Source organism: Neoarius graeffei, chromosome 10 (genome assembly GCF_027579695.1).
Source record: "Neoarius graeffei isolate fNeoGra1 chromosome 10, fNeoGra1.pri, whole genome shotgun sequence".
Lineage (NCBI taxonomy): Eukaryota > Metazoa > Chordata > Actinopteri > Siluriformes > Ariidae > Neoarius > Neoarius graeffei.
This window is the reverse complement of record NC_083578.1, coordinates 57,555,105-57,572,825: the sequence shown is the minus strand read 5'-3', so window position 1 is coordinate 57,572,825 and position 17,721 is coordinate 57,555,105. Positions and strand designations below refer to the sequence as shown.

General features: G+C 42.0%; 1 protein-coding gene across 2 annotated transcripts; it reads left to right on the top strand.

Annotated features, from left to right (window-relative positions):
• The first annotated feature begins 61 nt into the window (after positions 1–61).
• lrif1 (ligand dependent nuclear receptor interacting factor 1) lies at positions 62–17,591 on the top strand. Of its 2 annotated transcripts, none has more exons than XM_060931931.1 (4): positions 62–223; positions 13,313–14,828; positions 15,347–15,490; positions 15,930–17,591. In XM_060931931.1, the coding sequence occupies exons 1-4, from the start codon at positions 216–218 to the stop codon at positions 16,908–16,910; spliced, it is 2,649 nt and encodes an 882-aa protein (XP_060787914.1). In that variant the 5' UTR covers positions 62–215; the 3' UTR covers positions 16,911–17,591. The 2 variants fall into 2 exon arrangements, with proteins under 2 accessions (XP_060787914.1, XP_060787913.1); XM_060931930.1 differs by having other exon boundaries at positions 15,242–15,490.
• The last annotated feature ends 130 nt before the right edge of the window (positions 17,592–17,721 follow it).

The following is a 17,721-nucleotide window of genomic DNA, read 5'->3' as shown; positions in this document are numbered from 1 at the left end:
TCATGTTTTCTTCACGTTCATACTTCCGTTTGGCTTCGAGTTTAAAAAAAAAAAAAGGCGGGCGGTGGGACACGCACTTCCGCCCGCTTCCTTTGGGTACCTCAGCATTTCCGCTTTCACACAAGTGAAGAAAAACCTAATTTCAAGAAAGGTTTTAATATTTAGCGTCGTACAACAGCTTTTTCTCCCAAAGGGCATGTCTACTAATACTCACCATGCAGAGGTAAGTCCGTTTCCTCCGTCTCTAACGCCGTTATAAGAAGAATGTTTATCATGTCGTGCGGACGAAATGGCGCTTGTTTTGCTAAGACGCTGCTAGTCATGTAGCAAGTTGCACAGCTAGCTCTGTTTAAGTCAAATGTAAATAGTGACTTTTTTAGAAACACGCTGGTTATAACCGAGCTGACGTTATTTATTTATTTTTTTTAAAATCCCTGACTGGAACTTGGTTTGCTAAGGGTACAATTCGTTAGCGAGTCAACACCAACTTACAGTAAACTACTCCTGCTGCTAGCTCGCTAATTCGTGTCTCACAGGTCTGCGTCTAATTATTGATATAAATATTCCTGACTGTTCTGTTCTCCCTCGTTAATTAGCAACTTTTAGCTTTACTATTTCAAACCCAGCGTTCACTGTGTGTTGCTGATGTGAGTAGAAAAGTAAATCTCGTCAGTTATCCGTTGTGCACCGCTTGCTTACTGGTCAAAGACATGGAGTGTGGTTTGTGCAGGGTTCCCCTGGGCTCTGAGAAATGTTTACACTTTTTCCCCTTGAAAAATAACGGCGAATAAGTATTCACTTTTTTTTTCTTAGTTACTGAGTTCTCAAAGTGGATTTAATACAGGTTTATACCAACCAAACTGGTACAGTTCAAATATTTCTACAGATACAGCTGGGCTCCACTCCAGCCTCGCAGACACACTTGGTTTTGGGCCCCCTGTGCATCATCAAGCTAAAATAAACCTCTTAGTTTGAGCTTACTGTAGCATGAAATTATTCAAAACAGGTATGAGGACTCCTGTAAGCCTTGTTTAAAAAAAAAAAAAAACACCTGATTTGCAACTGAACAGAGTCATGCAGAATCTTTGAACAGTGAAGGAATCCGAATTTCCTGTCGGTTTACAAACCGAGCACAGCATCATACCGCGGTTTCCGTCCTATATATATATATATATATATATATAGGACGGAAACCGCGGTATAAAAAAAAGTTTATATATATATATATATATATATATATATATATATATATATAAATAAACTTTTTTTTAAGGGAGACTGGCATCGATAGCTTAGATTATATCTTAACTTTACAAGATGTTACATCACCTACACACATTCAAAGCTTGACATCTTTTATTAGTGATATTAGATTAGATAGAACTTTGTTGATCCCTTTGGGAGGGTTTCCTCAGGGAAATTAAGATTCCAGCATCATTATTACAGGATAAACAGAGAATAGAAAATAGAGAAAAAACTTCTAGATAAATTAAGTATTTACGTATACAAGTATAAAAAGAATAAGATATGGGGAGGGGCCAGCAGGAGAGAGATTGCACATTGTCCGGTATTGCTTGTCAGGCTAGGCTACTGCTCCTTCCCGTCCTCTGTCCTCCTGTTCCCCCTCCTCCCCCCCAGAGAGGAGTTGTACAGTCTGATGGTGTGAGGGACAAAGGAGTTTTTAAGTCTGTTCGTCCTGCACTTGGGAAGGAGCATTCTGTTGCTGATGACGCTGTGCAGACTGGCATCGTCCATGATGTTCAATGGTTTGTCCATAGTCCTTTTCTCTTCTCCTCCCCTCTCTCTGCTCTTGTAGAGCGACGGTTATACTTATCAACACCAAGTGCATATCCTGGACCAATTTCATGTTTTTTTTTTTTTTTTTTAATATAAAAGTATGTCTCTTTACACACTCATCCAGAAGGGTAATTTTGCACAAGGCCATCTGTCTACAGCAGAAAAAAAATAAAATAGCAAAACGAGTCTGGAGCCAGATTTGCGACGGTGCCTGTGGAAGCGCCAGCAGGCTGCGAGAGCTTGCACGGTTTCAGTGCACAGCCTGTGTAGACCAAGTTTAGCAGCTAGCGATTTTGCATTGAAATATGGAATTGTCACCTGAGCGCAATGTTATTTCACCTTTGGATGAAGAATATAATGAGATGTCAGAATTGGGGCTTCATCTGTTTGGATTTGATGATGATTCAAGTAGTGAAGACGATGGAGACAACACCGGGGATGTAAATAATAGTCGTTTTCTCATAAGCCAGCGCTGACATAGGATTCAGAGGGAGGCGTCCCGCATGTGACGTCACGAAAATCAATGTTTGCCGGGAAATCCAAATGCCAAGTTTTTTCAGAGGCGGACGAATTCGCTTCAAATGGCTTGATTTCAACTGAATTTTTTCTGGTATTGCGCAAGGTAAAAAAAATTGCACGAAATGCAAAATGTGACCGATATTTGATCAAAGTTTAATATAAACTAGGAGAATTACATTGATCTTGCTCCTCAATTTACCTGTAGCGGCCAAAGTAGAATTCATATAGATGTGAATTACAATTTGTTAAAAGGTATAAATAATTTCATCTGAGTGTGTAATTTCATATAAGTAGTTTATTTCATGATTAAGATGATGAATAATATGTGGCAAGATTAGAAGAATTAGAATTCATATGTTAAGAATTAGAACAAGAATTAGAACGGTCTCCGCTTCTCAAGAATTAGAATTTATATAAGAACGGTCTCACGCTTCTCAGGGGAGATCTCGAGAAGCCGTGGAAGCGAACAGTTTTTCGTACCTGACTCTGACTCACCGACTCTCTATCTTAGAACCTTTCTAATTGTTAAACGAGGATTAAAGTTCAACTTTCAAGACATTTCAAGTGGATTTATTACAAGGCACACGGACACTGAGAGTGGAAACAGTTACTTTGGGACAGAGACTTCGTCAGCGTAAGCTATAGCACTTTTCTCAAGGTCTCACTACGAACAAGCCTCTACATTAGTAAGAAAAACTCACTTGACATCGGATTACAAAACGCTGGAGAGGTTCGCTGAAACTGGAAAGAAGATTCATCGAGGGATTTCTGAACTAGTGCGATCACGCGCTACACTCGTGGCTGGTGATTGACAAGTGGACGTGGCTGCAACGTGACTGTCGCAAGTGGAATCGGGACAAAAAACCGGACCGACGTTCAAAGCATCCATGACGGATGAAAAAGGAAAGAGTAAAAAAGCCAAGTCTGTCTCTTCTGCTTCTGTAGTATCATCAGTTCGCGCTGAGCGCTTAAAAGTTGAAATGGAGAAAGCTGCTTTGTTAACCAAGACAGCCACATTAAAACAGAAAAGGGCTTTGGAAGAGCAAGAGCTACGGCTCAAAGCTAAAAAAGAAGAGTTGGAGTTACAAGCAGAGCTCGCTGCATCAGATGCAAGATTAGCTGTGTTAAGAAAATATGAAGACTCAGATGTGTCAAGCGGCTCTAAAGGCAGTAGAGTGGATTCACTGACGGCTACTCAGAGACAACATGTCAGCCACAATAGGAGCAGTGGGGCTAGTAATGTATCTCAGCATAGCCATAGTAGTGGAATAGCTGCCGATGCAACGCCTGTTGTGCGACAAAAGCCTGTTACTTCAAAGGGAAATTCTGCAAACACATAACCTGGCTTCTGTCATGCCACGCCAAAATGAGATAACTGAGAGTCTAATAAAGCAACAAAAGCTATCTACATTGCCATCGCCGAATATTCCAGTTTTTAAAGGAGATCCAATGGAATACCATCTATTCATGAGAGCTTTCGAGCATCGCATAGAAAGCAAGACTGAAAACAGCAAAGATCGGCTTTATTATTTGGAACAGCACACAAGTGGTCAGCCTAATAGCTTAGTGCGCAGCTGTTTTCATATGGACCCTGAACGGGGCTACCCTGAAGCCAAGAAATTATTAAAGGAGCGCTTTGGTGACAAATATAAGATCTCGATGGCATACCTGGACAAGGCTTTAAATTGGCCTACTATCAAGTCGGACAACGCTAAGGCACTTGAAGCATATGCTCTGTTTCTGATCAACTGTAACAATGCAATGTCGGATCTAGAGTACTTGGATGAGATGGAGAATGCTGCGAACATGCGCACAGTTATCTCCAAGCTCCCATACAGGCTGAGGGAGAAATTCAGGAGTGTCGCCATTGACATTCAGAAGAAAGATCGGCGAACAAAGTTCCGAGACGTGGTGTCATTTGTAACCAAACAGGCTGAAATGGCAGCACACCCTGTGTTTGGTGAAATCTCAGGTCAAACAAAGTGCCAACCTGAAAAATCAGCTGGCAAGAAAACCATCATAACGCTAGCCACTGAAGCTAAAGAGCAGAAAGTAGTGAAAGATGTTGCTGGTGCCGAGAACAAGAAAGCTAAAGAGAAGAAACCAAACGTGAATATGGCTTTCGTGAAACCGTGCATCTTCTGTCAGGGAGATCATACCATGGAACAGTGCAAGAAACTTCAAAAAAAGCTGCACAAAGAAAAATTGGAATTCCTTAAGAGTAAAGGACTCTGCTTCAGCTGTCTTATAGGAGGACACATGAGCAGTACCTGTGAAGAAAAGAAGAGCTGTGAGACGTGTTCAGCTAAACACCCTACACTGTTACACATAAAGCAGAAACCTAAAGACATACCAAAAGAAGACACTTCAAGGGAGGAACCAAAAAAGGAGTCTTTACAGGAAGAACAAACTGTGGTCAGTGGATGCAGGGGAAACTTGCTCTCAGATGGGGGCTGGGGGTGCAGGAACCGTCCTCGCCATCGTTCTGGTGAGAGTGAAGGCAAAGAAAGGCAACAAGGTGCTGACTTGTTATGCGTTCCTGGATCCAGGGAGCAACGCCTCCTTTTGCACTAACAAGCTAGCCAACAACCTTAACCTGCAAGGAAAAAATGTGAACATCCTACTTACCACTATGGGAGACCAAAGGACCGTCACGTGCAAGGTGTTGCCAGACTTAGAAGTCATCAGTCTGGAAGGGGATGACTTTGTCGGGCTCACTGGTGTGTTTACGCAAAGGGCTATACCTGCTAGTCAGGAGAATATCCCAACCCAAGAGGACGTGGATAGGTGGCCACACTTACGAGGTGTACGAATTCCATTGATCAAGGCGGATATCAATCTTCTAATTGGGACTGATGTCGCAAAGGCTTTAGAGCCAAAAGAGGTAATCTGCAGCGTGAAAGATGGGCCGTATGCGGTATGTACAGTCTTGGGATGGACAGTGAACGGGCCGCTGCGTGAGAACATCGGAAGCTGGTCAAAGGACGGATACCCACAGATCCAAATGAATCGGATATCGGTGGCTCGACTTGAATTGTGGACCCAGCAATTCAAGTATGACTTTCCCGAGAATGCTCAAGGAGAGCAGCTTGAGAGGTCAAAGGAAGATCAACTGTTTATGGACAGAGTCACCACATCCACAAAACTGGTCGACGGTCACTACTCTATCGGACTGCCATTGAAGAACAAAGATGTGAAAATGCCTAACAATAGAGCAATGACGGAGCAATGAGCGCTCAACATGAAAAAGAAGCTTCAGAGAAACCAGACGTTCCGAGAGGAATACGTCAGCTTCATGAACCAGGTCATAACCAAGGGATACGCCGTCAAGGTCCCAGACAAAGAGCTTAACAGGAGTGATGGAAAGGTGTGGTTTATTCCACATCATGCTGTCTACCACCCCAAGAAGCATAAACTTCGAGTGGTATTCGACTGCTGCGCTTCATATCAGGGAACCACACTCAATGAGCAACTACTGCAAGGGCCTGACATGACAAGCAGTCTGGTTGGAGTCTTAACACGATTTCGTCAGGAGCCAATTGCAGTTATGGCAGATGTGGAGGCCATGTTCCACCAGGTCAAGGTCCCATCTGAAGACGCAGACCTTCTCAGGTTTTTATGGTGGCCTGACGGGGATATCTCAAAGGAGCTGCAGGAGTACAGAATGGAGGTACACTTGTTCGGAGCCACCTCTTCACCCAGCTGTGCGAACTATGCGCTGAGAAGATGTGCTGAGGACAACAGGAGTACTTTTGATGCAGCAGCTGTGGAGAGAGTGTTGAACAATTTTTGTGTCGACGATTGTCTAAAATCAGTTAACTCAGAACAGGAAGCGATCAAGCTACTCCACGACTTGACGGCCATCTGTCAAACAGGAGGCTTTAGACTGACAAAATGAACGACCAACAGTCGAAACGTGTTGTTAACCATCCTGCTTGAGGACCGAGCAACAGAAGTCAAGGATCTTGATCTCGACCAGGACTCCCTCGCCATCAAGAGAGCTTTGGGAGTGCAATGGTGCATCCGGTCAGATCATTTCAAGTTTCAGGTGAACATCGAGCAGAAGCCTTTTACCAGGAGAGGAATCCTGTCTACAATGAGCTCTGTCTATGATCCACTAGGAATGTTGTCACCAGTGTCATACTACCTGCTAGAAACATCTTGCAAGAATTGTGTAGACTAAGAACAGCCTGGGATGACACTGTGCCAGAACACCTCGCACAACAATGGACCAAGTGGACTGAAGAACTCCAACAGCTCACTGACTTTCGAGTAACACGATGCTTTAAGCCACCTGAATTTGGCAAAACTGTGCAAGCTCAACTGCATCACTTTTGTGACGCATGTGAAATAGGCTATGGTACTGTCACGTACTTAGTCCAGAAGAATAGCAGCAACCAAGTACACTGTTCATTCGTCTTGGGGAAGGCGAGGGTCGCCCCTCTGAAACCAACTACCATCCCGCTTGGATGCTGGTTGGAGCTGATGGCGGCTGCCTTAGCTGTGAAGGTGGATGTCATGCTGAAGAAAGAGCTTCATTTGCCGCTATCAGATTCCAAGTTTTGGACAGACAGTACTGCCGTACTCAAGTACATAGCCAATGAGAACATCAGATTTAAAACATTTGTGGCAAACAGGATTGCCATAATTCTGCAAGCATCAAAAGTGCATCAATGGAGCTATGTCAACACTCAGTTGAATCCTGCCGATTATGCCTCGAGGGGTCAAAGGGTGAACGCCTTCATGAGGAATGACGTCTGGATTGCTGGTCCCAGCTTCCTCAGTAAACCAGAAAGGGAGTGGCCAGACGAACCCAATCACCTAGAAGAGCTCACGGCTGAGGACCCTGAGGTGAAGAAAGGCGTGCTGGTTAACGCTACCACAGTAGAAAGCACTGATGCAATGCAGCAGCTAATCCGATACTACTCTTCATGGATACGTCTCAAGAAGGCTGTGGCGTGGTTCACGCAACTCAAGCAAACCCTGGTGAACCTGTCTAGGAAGAGAAAAGAGTTGAAAGGATTGTGCAGGGATGAACAACAGCTGAACAAAGAGATGTTGAGCTACAAAAAGGGTCTCAAACATACTTACCTGACCTGTGGATGACCTGTAAAAAGCAGAGATCGCTATTATTAGCCATTGTCAAAACGATAACTTCCAAGAGGAGATATCTGCTCTTTGGAGAAAGGACTCCATTAAGAAGAGTAGTCGAATCTTCAGACTCAATCCGCAACTTGAAGAGGGAATCCTTTGCGTTGGAGGGAGGCTCAGTCGAGCATCCATGCCAGCCGAAGCCAAGCATCCGATGATCATCCCTAAGAACCATCACGTGGCGGACTTGATTCTCCAGGATGCACACGAGTGTTTAGGACACAGTGGACATAATCATGTCTTGTCTCACACACACCAAAGGTACTGGATCATTGACGCTCCCTCATCAATCAGAAGAATGCGGTCTCGGTGTATTACCTGTCGAAAACAACATGGTGCATCAGGCACACAAATGATGGCAGACCTACCAAGAAACAGAGTTCTACCAAATGAACCACCCTTTACCAGAACTGGTGTGGATCTGTTCAGGCCATTCAGCGTCAAGCGGGGAAGAGTGTCTGTAAAAAGATATGGGGTGATATTCACCTGCCTTGCATGTCGCGCGGTCCACATAGAAATGGCAACATCATTGGAGACCGACTCCTTTATTCAAGCTCTGCGGCGCTTCATTGCGAGAAGGGGTCAAGTGAAGGAAATGAGATCCGACAAAGGGACCAACTTCGTTGGAGCCGACCACGAGCTGAGAAAGGCAATAAAGGCGTGGAATACTTCACAAATCGAGAACAGCTTGCTCCAACGTGACATCACTTGGTTATTCAATCCACCATCTGGATCCCACCACGGAGGGGTGTGGGAAAGAATCATCCGCTCCATTAGGAAGATCATGGATGCCACTTTGAGAGAACAAAGCTTGGACGAGGAAGGTCTTCAAACGTTCTTCTGTGAATGTGAAGCCATCTTGAATAGTAGGCCTATCACTACGCCTTCTAATGACATTAGTGACTTGGAAGCCCTTGCCCCACAGCACTTACTCTTGCTCAAGACTAACCCCAACCTACCACCGGGTGTCTTTGATAAGGATGATACTTACGCACGCAAGAGATGGAGGCAAGTCCAATACATGAGTGATCTGTTCTGGAAACGCTGGACCAAAGAATATCTGCCTCAACTCCAGAAAAGACAGAAATGGAACAATCCAGCGCGCAACTTCATCCCGGGAGATATAGTCTTGATCGTCGACGAATCAGCCCCTAGAGGATCATGGCTAATGGGAAGAATCGTGAAGACTGTGGAGGACGAACATGGAGTCGTCCGCAAGGTTCGAGTCAAGACGAAGATGAATGAACTTGAGCGGCCGATCACCAAACTCTGCCTGCTTCAAGAAGCAGAATGAAAAGGACTGTTCAGTACATTCAATGTTGTAATTGTTTCTAGGATAGAAAGCAATTAGGGGCCGGGTATGTAGCGGCCAAAGTAGAATTCATATAGATGTGAATTACAATTTATGTTAAAAGGTATAAATAATTTCATCTGAGTGTGTAATTTCATACAAGTAGTTTATTTCATGATTAAGATGATGAATAATATGTGGCAAGGTTAGAAAAATTAGAATTCATATGTTAAGAATTAGAACGGTCTCACGCTTCTCAAGAATTAGAATTAGAATTCATTCATATAAGAACGGTCTCGCGCTTCTTAGGGGAGATCTCGAGAAGCCGTGGAAGTGAACAGTTTTTCTTACCTGACTCTCTGACTCACCGACTCTCTGTATCTTAGAACCTTTGTAATTGTTAAACAAGGATTAAAGTTCAACTTTCAAGACGTTTCAAGTGGATTTATTACAAGGCACACGGACACTGAAAGTGGAAACAGTTACTTTGGGACAGAGACTTCGTCAGCGTAAGCTATAGCACTTTTCTCAAGGTCTCACTACGAACAAGCCTCTACATTACCCGTGATATGCACTTTAATGATCTTTTGGCCATTGCAAAAGTACAAAAGACTTTCAGTACATAAACTGTACATGAATAATTGCTCAAACTTCCACTGGAAAAAAAATTAGTTGATTCCTGATTACTTGGTGTATCAGATCACATGACGTTTCACAATTATCGATGCCTTTGTCCAGTTATCGACACTGTTCTACAATTATCGACATCCAGATGGTTGACTGATTAAAAAAATAATCAGTATGTGGTATTAAGTTAACAAAACTGTTTTTATTTAAAATTTTTCCATAGACTTCTATTTGGCACAAAATATCTTTTCTATAAATGTCAGTGCTTATGTAAATGAAGTAATTCTAACGTTTGTAAACAAACGAACTGATAGTGTTTAACCTGTCAGTCTTTTTGTTCCACTTTCTAAGTATTTTCGTAGCTCATATTTTGTTAATCATTCGTTGTTTGTTTTAATTCCTAGTTTTGTAGTTTGCTAATAAATGTCAACAATTGACATTGTAATCACATGAAAATCCAGGTCAAAGGTCATGTTATTCCTCTAACCAAAACTTTATATTTTTACATTTAAAAATATGAAATATCTACTGATATTGCAGTATGTGGTAGATATTTACAACAAACTGCAAAAAATATTTTCTGAATGGAATAGAAAAATCTGAATATTTCAAGCATGTAATTTTTTTATATTCTAGGAATTTAATTCTGTTCTGATTCTGTTTATTGCAATAGGATTCCAAATACTCAACATTCCATTCTGTTATGAATCAGAAAAAAATATTATAGCCCCTTTGGACATGTGTACAACTGTACACATGAAGTTTCATAGCATTTTTCCTTTTGTCCGAAGGGGATACATCACAGCACTTTTATTTTTTAAAGTACTTCATCTACGTCAACAATGTTACACAAAGATTGATGCATAACAGTTGTAAATGTCATTTAATTCCACAGGGTGTCGATAATGGTGGACATCGGTGAAAGTGATCACTATTATCGACATCTCACGTGACTTCTCAAACGTGCGTTTAGATACAAAATGGTGACTGTCAAATGAAAGAGTAAGAAACAAAGTAGGGTTCGACAAGGAGATCATGAAATATCGGTGAATTTGATAAGTAAAAACATGTCCATGATCTTTCCACCATGCTTACCTGCGATGACGACGTCCGGGTTTTCCATAAATTGCTGATCGTGCTAAAAAAAAAAAAAATCCATCTTGGGTAACGAGCTGCGTCATCAGACAAGATCGGGGGGACTTCCGGTTGATTTTGATTAACCAATAATAACTGTCATAACTGAAACTCACCTTTTGTAAAAATTTTTTATTGGTAAATCTGAAAAGGTGTTGATAATTATGGACTGCTGATAATTGTAGCCGCCGCTCTAGTTCACGTCAGTTTCTGTCTCTTTATTATTAAGTTATCAACACCCATAATGTCTCAGGAAATTGAGGCATGTCAGTTGACTTAATATGACAAATAAAATTAATCATCAGTTTCATAAAAATATAATTTCTCACTCACATCTTTCCTTTAGGACCACAAAGACACCAGTTCTAAGCTACATTATTATATATTACAACATTCAAAATCCCAGATGACATCCAAGTCAGTTGTTTTATATTAATCTGTTACTTTTTTTGAGGGCGAAAATATGCCGGGGCTATAGACCCGAGTGATGGGGCCTAACGACGCCACAGCGTTAGCCACAGGAACTCAACACGCCATGCTGCCCAAAACACAAAGCTCCCTCCAGTTGTTTGACACCTGACTGCACTTTCACTTTGGTGGTTTTTACCGATCCCTGTGTTACTGACACTGTCCAATGTGCTCGGGATGGTAGGGGCTCCGAGTGTGCCTCCCCTGCGGCTGTTTCAGCCCTTAAATCACTTTCTGTGCTTCAAGAAGCCCACCCAAAAAACTTGGCCAGCTTAGACTCTGCCATTGTTTGGTTCACACAGAGATAATTACACCACCACACCAAGCCGATTAAGACGCAACGCGATTGGTCAAAAGCTTGGTGCTCGTTTGGTCATTTATGTGAAGACGATTTTTATTGGTTACAACCATGTGCTCATTGTTTACATTCTGGCTTCCCGAAGTCTCTTCGCTGGGGTTGGATTTCTAGAAAAGATGACTTGGGCCAAAAAAAAAAATGTGTGTTTCCGGTTACCCGACCGACCCTAATCCGTACCGCCCGACCCTAAACTTTTTTGTTTTTGTTTTTTTCCCAGTCGCGACTTTTACATATAACCCAACCGCGTGAACCGGAAGTTTTTGTCACTCACTGGGAAAATCAGGGCTTTCCACAAGCGCCGGCTGCCGGCCATACAGCCGACTACACAATTAAGTCCAGCCGGCTACTTTAATGACTTATTTTTGTAGCCCACAGGCTCTAAATATTAATTTTCGATTTTAATAAAATTAAATGTTTATCTAACGGACTGACAATAATGTCAAACTGAACCGCACTCATTTAAGTTGTGATTCGCGCTGTTTGTACCGATAATAACCACAAATTCCCCGCCGACTTCGTTGATCAGGGGAGAGGAACTCATCCGCAGCCCCGACATGCGGTGTGTGCGCGCACTCTGCGGAGGCAGTAGTGTGCCGGAGGGAACAGAAGCAGAGATGACGCTTTTGTCTTTCACCTAGAGACATGATTCAAACTTTAAAACGGAGACAAAATCCTCCTGTGTGGATCTGGCATTCAACTTTTTTGCTAGGTTCTATACTTTTTGATCAGTCACAGATCAAACATCATGAGCAACTCTGGAGAAATTCAGGCTTTATAATGGGTGTCTATGGCGTTACACACCAGCGGCGCTCAGGAGTTTAGAGTGGAGGCAGCTTGAAAAAAAAAAGCTATAACTTTCTCATTTAAACTGTTTTCTCAGCCACAATTTTCACTCTACACACAATTTTCTCAAAAGTTGTAGTCACACATTGTGTGAATCAACACAAGTGTCTCCCTGAGCGATCGGATTTACAGTTTTTGAATGAGAAGCCTGAAAGTAAGGAGAGGACAGCCGCGCTCTCCCATAGACTCGCATTATAAACGTGGCAGCGCTTTTACTGCAAAATCAGAAAAGTCACTTGTTTTTAACTTGCTCTAGTGTCCACATTTTTTACACTAGGGACAAAAAAAATTACATTTATGTGTTCATGGGAGCCTTGTAGCACTCAATGTGAACGAATTTTGTGAATAGCTCCTTCCGTTTCTGTGTAAATCAGCGTTGTTCGAGGAGAGGGAACTCTGAGAAAAAGCGCTCTTTGCTTGTTATATTGTGTCTTTTCCCTGCACCGTTACCAAGGCGACGAGCTCCACTCAGGGAGCAGAGAGGGGCGGGGCTGCTCTCTCTCTCTCTCTCTCTCTCTCTCTCTCATGGTGTATTGAGCTGTTATATTTACAGAAAAATTCATGTTAAAAGGTGTCTCATGCTGCATCAGATTCATCAGAAGGTGGTAACTCAGGTGACCTGCAAAGAAATTCATTATATTTTGTGAAATTATTCCTGTCTACATGTAGGTTATGGCAGCCATCTTGAAAAAAAAATTCCAAAAAAAAAAAGCCTACCTACCGACCCTAGTTTTGAAATCTACGTAACCGGAAAAACACACATTTATTTAGTTTTTTTTTGGCCTTATGATAATGATTCGTCACTGTGACAACTGCTAGTAATTTTCTCTTCGTCTCTGATGGATTATGTTAATCAGTGACGAGCGTCAGCAGGAACCCTGTTTTTGTATCTTACTTAATAAACACGTCACCTTTAATCTACAGTGCGAATATGTTTTCAGTGTATCGATAGAATATTATAACTTTTCGGCGTTTTGCCTCTGTTAGATCACAGAGAGACAGACGTTCTGTTACAGTACCACTGAATATTGAAGTCTTGCATTCAATATAATTGTCGTTTCAGAAGCACCTTTTGCGTTTGGTAATAATAATAATAACCTTCCTTCGTTTCTTTTTCTACACAGCGGAACAGGAGTTTACTACCAGGCAATGCCTGCAGTGGGACCTGATGGGAAAAACGTAATGAAGTTGATTCCGGTTAAGAAAGTGAATGGCCACTTTGTTCACACACAAGTTCTTTCTTCAAAAAATGTCTGTCTACCTGCTCAAACATCTATGCCTTCACCCCAGAACAAAATCCCAACGCTTCAGCCAACGGCAGATGGACGTTTCATCTTAAAAACCCCGTTAGAAGTGAATACTGTGTTTAATTCAGTGAAAAGTCAGCACCGAGGTCCTAATGCCTTATTACAATCCTCTGCCAACCAAGTACATGTCCCACTAATCACCCATAACGCGGCACAAAACGCATTGCAATCACCTGTTCAACCGAGTAACAAGGCTATAATTGTTGCCAACCGTACACTGCTGCAACACACTGCGAAACCACCTGTAGTTCCAAGTGGACATTACCTTCAGATCCCATCTGATGCCACGGTTAAAACCCTTCCTGCTTCTGCACTCCCATCAGCTATCAAAAACAGAATATGTCACTCCACAAAAGACTCTAACCTTGCGAAGGGAATGCCAATGGTTCTGTACGTGTCTCCAGTCGGCTCTCTGAAATTAGTCCAACAGGCGCCATGTCTCTCAGACTCCCGTGAGCTTCCCCAGACTTTGAGTCACACGTCTACTGCGAGTGTTGCGAAAAGCCCTGAGGAGTCATCTAGGAACAGTCAAGGGGGCACCACTCCAATGAAGTGGGTGGTTGAAGAGCAGGCAGGAAGCAGTGCCCCATACCTCATACCTGTGACCTCACCCAACATGTCCTCAGACATCTTAAAAGCAGTCAAGCATATGGAATCATCGCGGCTTCCAAACCAAGTTACAAAAGAACCTGTCTCTACTGACATCAGCAAAGAAATAGTTACTCCAGGGCAGGACAATGCCCTTGTGGTGTGCAACGGGAAAGTGTACTTTGTGGCTAAAAGAAATTCAGAAGTAACCAAGGATATGATCACTAATTCAGAAAGCACTGTGCTCCGCGGAAAATCCGCCCTGTCTCCGGCTACTGTATTAGGCACAACTACTTCAAACGTGAGTCAAAAGCAAGACCCAAAAAGCCCGGTAGACAATAAAAAGCCAAGTGATATCATTGATTTGTGTGACGACGATGAAGAGAGCTCAACTTGCGCCTCATCTGAGAGGACAATTACACCAAGTGATACAGTAAGTGAGCATGATGAAGACTCTAATGTGATATTTGTGTCATACATTCCACCAAAGTCACCGGAGACCGAGGCCAGCAAGGAAGTCCCAGAGATGACCTCTTTGACCAGTTGTGCGAAAGATAGTGACGACACAAAATTAGACACAGAAAGCACGGAGACAGGCGGCATGCTGAACAGTACCTGTAGCGTTGAATTGGATGCGAGTAAATGCGAAGCCGTGCATGTGAACGGACCTGCTCTTGAAGGAAACGAAGTGCTGTCAGAAAAACTAGAAGTAGTTTGTGGTCAACAAACGGATGTTACTGAAAAGGTACAGCAACTTTAATGTCCTTCTAAGCTAAAATGACTAATTATAAGTTACCTATTGTAATCTCTTCTCTTACAGGAGTAATTACTTGTATTGATAAAAGCAAAAATGTGTGTAGAATGTCTTTGACTATAGTGATTGGGCATATCCAGTTGTACAATCTCACTGCACGTTAATGTTTTTGCAGAATGTGCTTTAATATAAACATTGCAATCGAAACATGTAGAGAGATGATGGCTTTGTGTTTTGTCTTCACTCTGCAGTCTTAATTGTATTATCATATGATAATAATTGTCATTTTAAAAGCAGACCATTGTTGCCAGGTAAAAGTTAATGTGTGTTTTGCTGTTTTTACTTTCTTTTATTTATTTATTTATTTTTTTTTTTTTATTTGTTTATTTATATTTTATTAACAGTCTTTTGAGGAAATGGCTCCACACCAAATTCCTCAGCCTAAGAGTGATTCTGAACTCAGACACACTTTTGGGATTACCTATGATTTGAGTGTTTACTTACAAAAGATAGATGTGTCCGAGTCACAAGCACAGGAAGGTCCTCCACAGAACGAGAAAAGGTTAACCAACAAACGCACCCTAGATGGCCTCCGCAAACTGATTCGCGACTCAAAGATCGAGACAAAAATCAAACAAATGATCGAGACACAGGTGAGATTTTATTCTGTTGCTTAAGACCAAATCAGATAAATAGTTTTATGTGTATAAGGTTTTATGCTTGTTGCCTACATTTCTCAAAGTGCTGCCATATCAGGAACGTATCAGAAGAAGCCTGCAGATAGGCCACTTTAATAGAAACACATGTACACTTGGTCATTCATACAGTTTTCCAGTCCACCAGTTATGTGGCAGCAGCACAATGCAGATGCAGGTCAAGAACATCAGTTAATGTTCACATCAAACAGCTGTTCACTTTGCAGATGTTTTTATTCAAAGCAGTGTACGATTGAAAGGATATGATTTATATGCATGTAAATATTTCGTGTGGGAGAGGTGTGTGTGTGTGTGTGTGCGCGTGCAAGCAATGTTAGTAAATACAATATGAACGGTTTTGTTTATTGGCTGTTTGTTGTGTTATGTCTTTCTTCAGGTGCCCCAACCTGTGAAAACTGGCAAAAGAAAACGGTTGGAGAGGAGCGGAGAGAAAAATTGCTCGGACACCTTTTCATTAATTGACGCAGATTCTTCAGCTTTATCTAATGGTTTAGTAGAATGTGGCAATGAGAATCAAAGTGCATCAGCTGAACTGAGTACAGACAGGCAGGTCTTTCAGACCGGTCAAGATGCAGAGGAAGAACCCCCACCCACCAGTGGTGCTCATAAAGTATCAGAAGTAACTATCGATCTCCTCTGTTCCTCCTCCTTGCATGAGCCTGTACAAACTCATATTACCAAATGTCAAAGTGACAGTCCAACTTGTTGTTCAGGCTTACGGAAAACCCCGCCTCGTTTGACCAAGGGGTGCGGGAGGGTGTGCACAGCATGTCCTTGTGGAACTAAGGTAGGGGGAGTGGCTGGGAATTCACCGTCTAAACCACGAGAGAAGCCAAATCCGTCTTCTAGCGTCAATTCATCTAAAAGTGTTTCAGGTGACTCAAACAGAGACGAGACTACAGTTGACAGCTTGGCATGTTCGGTTTCAAGCTCAACAAACCGCAACAGTGCATCAGGAAAGTCGGAAGATCAAACGACACATAGCAGCCAATCGCATACTAGTAAGGATGTTAAATGTACTTTGCCCACTGTTACCTTTTTGACGAATCAACCTGAAGTTCAATCAGCAATGTCAGGAACATGCAGCAGCAGTTCAAGGTGCACACAAGACAAGACTTGTGATAAATCTACAAGCAGCCAGTTAGAAACAGGTACTCAGAAACCAAACAAACTGAACGAGGTGAAAAAGATATCAGTTCAACAGTTGTCATATACAAGTTACAAAATACCGAGTGAACTGTACTCCTCTGTACTGCTGGACCCTGAGGAGATAAAACGACAGGAGAGAATCCGACGCCTTAAAGACCTTCTGCGGGAGAAGGAGGCTGCACTTGAGAAGCTGAGGAAGAGCATGTGAGAGTGACATGAATTTACTTTCAATGCCAGTGGAGAATCTGTCAGTATATGTAAAATGCAAATCAGTTAAAGGTGGCATCTGGTTATGCATGTACTTTGACATTAGTCTGTCTCTTGTGTGTGGGTGTAAACATTCTCTGTATGTTTGTCATGTTTGATACATTTAAGTTTAGAAAACAGTGTGTGTGTGTGTGTACACACTACACATGTAATATAATATTATATATTTTATATTATATAAAAATAAAATGAGTGTTTTTTTATAAATATTAAAAAAAAAAAGTGTATGTCAGTAAACAAATGTGAGTTTCCTTATAAAGAGAATGAGAGAAGCCAGTACATGGCTGAAAGCAGCTTGGATTTGCGTTTCTAATTTAATGTTTCAGAAGACTTGTACAGCTTTGTGGTTTAGATGCTTTTATATACACCTTTTCTGAAGGCTTGTAAACACACCCTCACTAATTCTTTTTGCATGGAATAAATATTGCAAACAGTCCATTTTTTGCTTGATAGCAGCATAGTTCGTTTCAAAATGAACATTAACAAGCTTCATACAGAGTAGTAAGGTGTTTAATCCGTTCAGTTTGTTTTGCACAGGTTGAGAGTTGTGGATGTTTTGGGAGTGTTCTACAGCTTTGTTACACCTTCCTTAAAATATCGATTAAATTTTCTGTCTTTTGTACTTCTGTGTGAGTTTTTCTGAGTCTATGTTCTTGTCAGTAGATATTTATTGTGTCTTACGTGAAGTCGCCAAGTAAAAAAAAAAAAAGCCAGGAAATTTTATGAATATAAACTGAACATCATAATCAGCT

Excerpts from the sequence above, each read along its gene's own strand:
- lrif1 (XM_060931930.1), top strand. Across the intron at positions 14,829-15,241 it reads AAACGGATGTTACTGAAAAG|TCTTTTGAGGAAATGGCTCC; the intron begins GTACAGCAACTT and ends TTTTATTAACAG. Across the intron at positions 15,491-15,929 it reads AACAAATGATCGAGACACAG|GTGCCCCAACCTGTGAAAAC; the intron begins GTGAGATTTTAT and ends GTCTTTCTTCAG.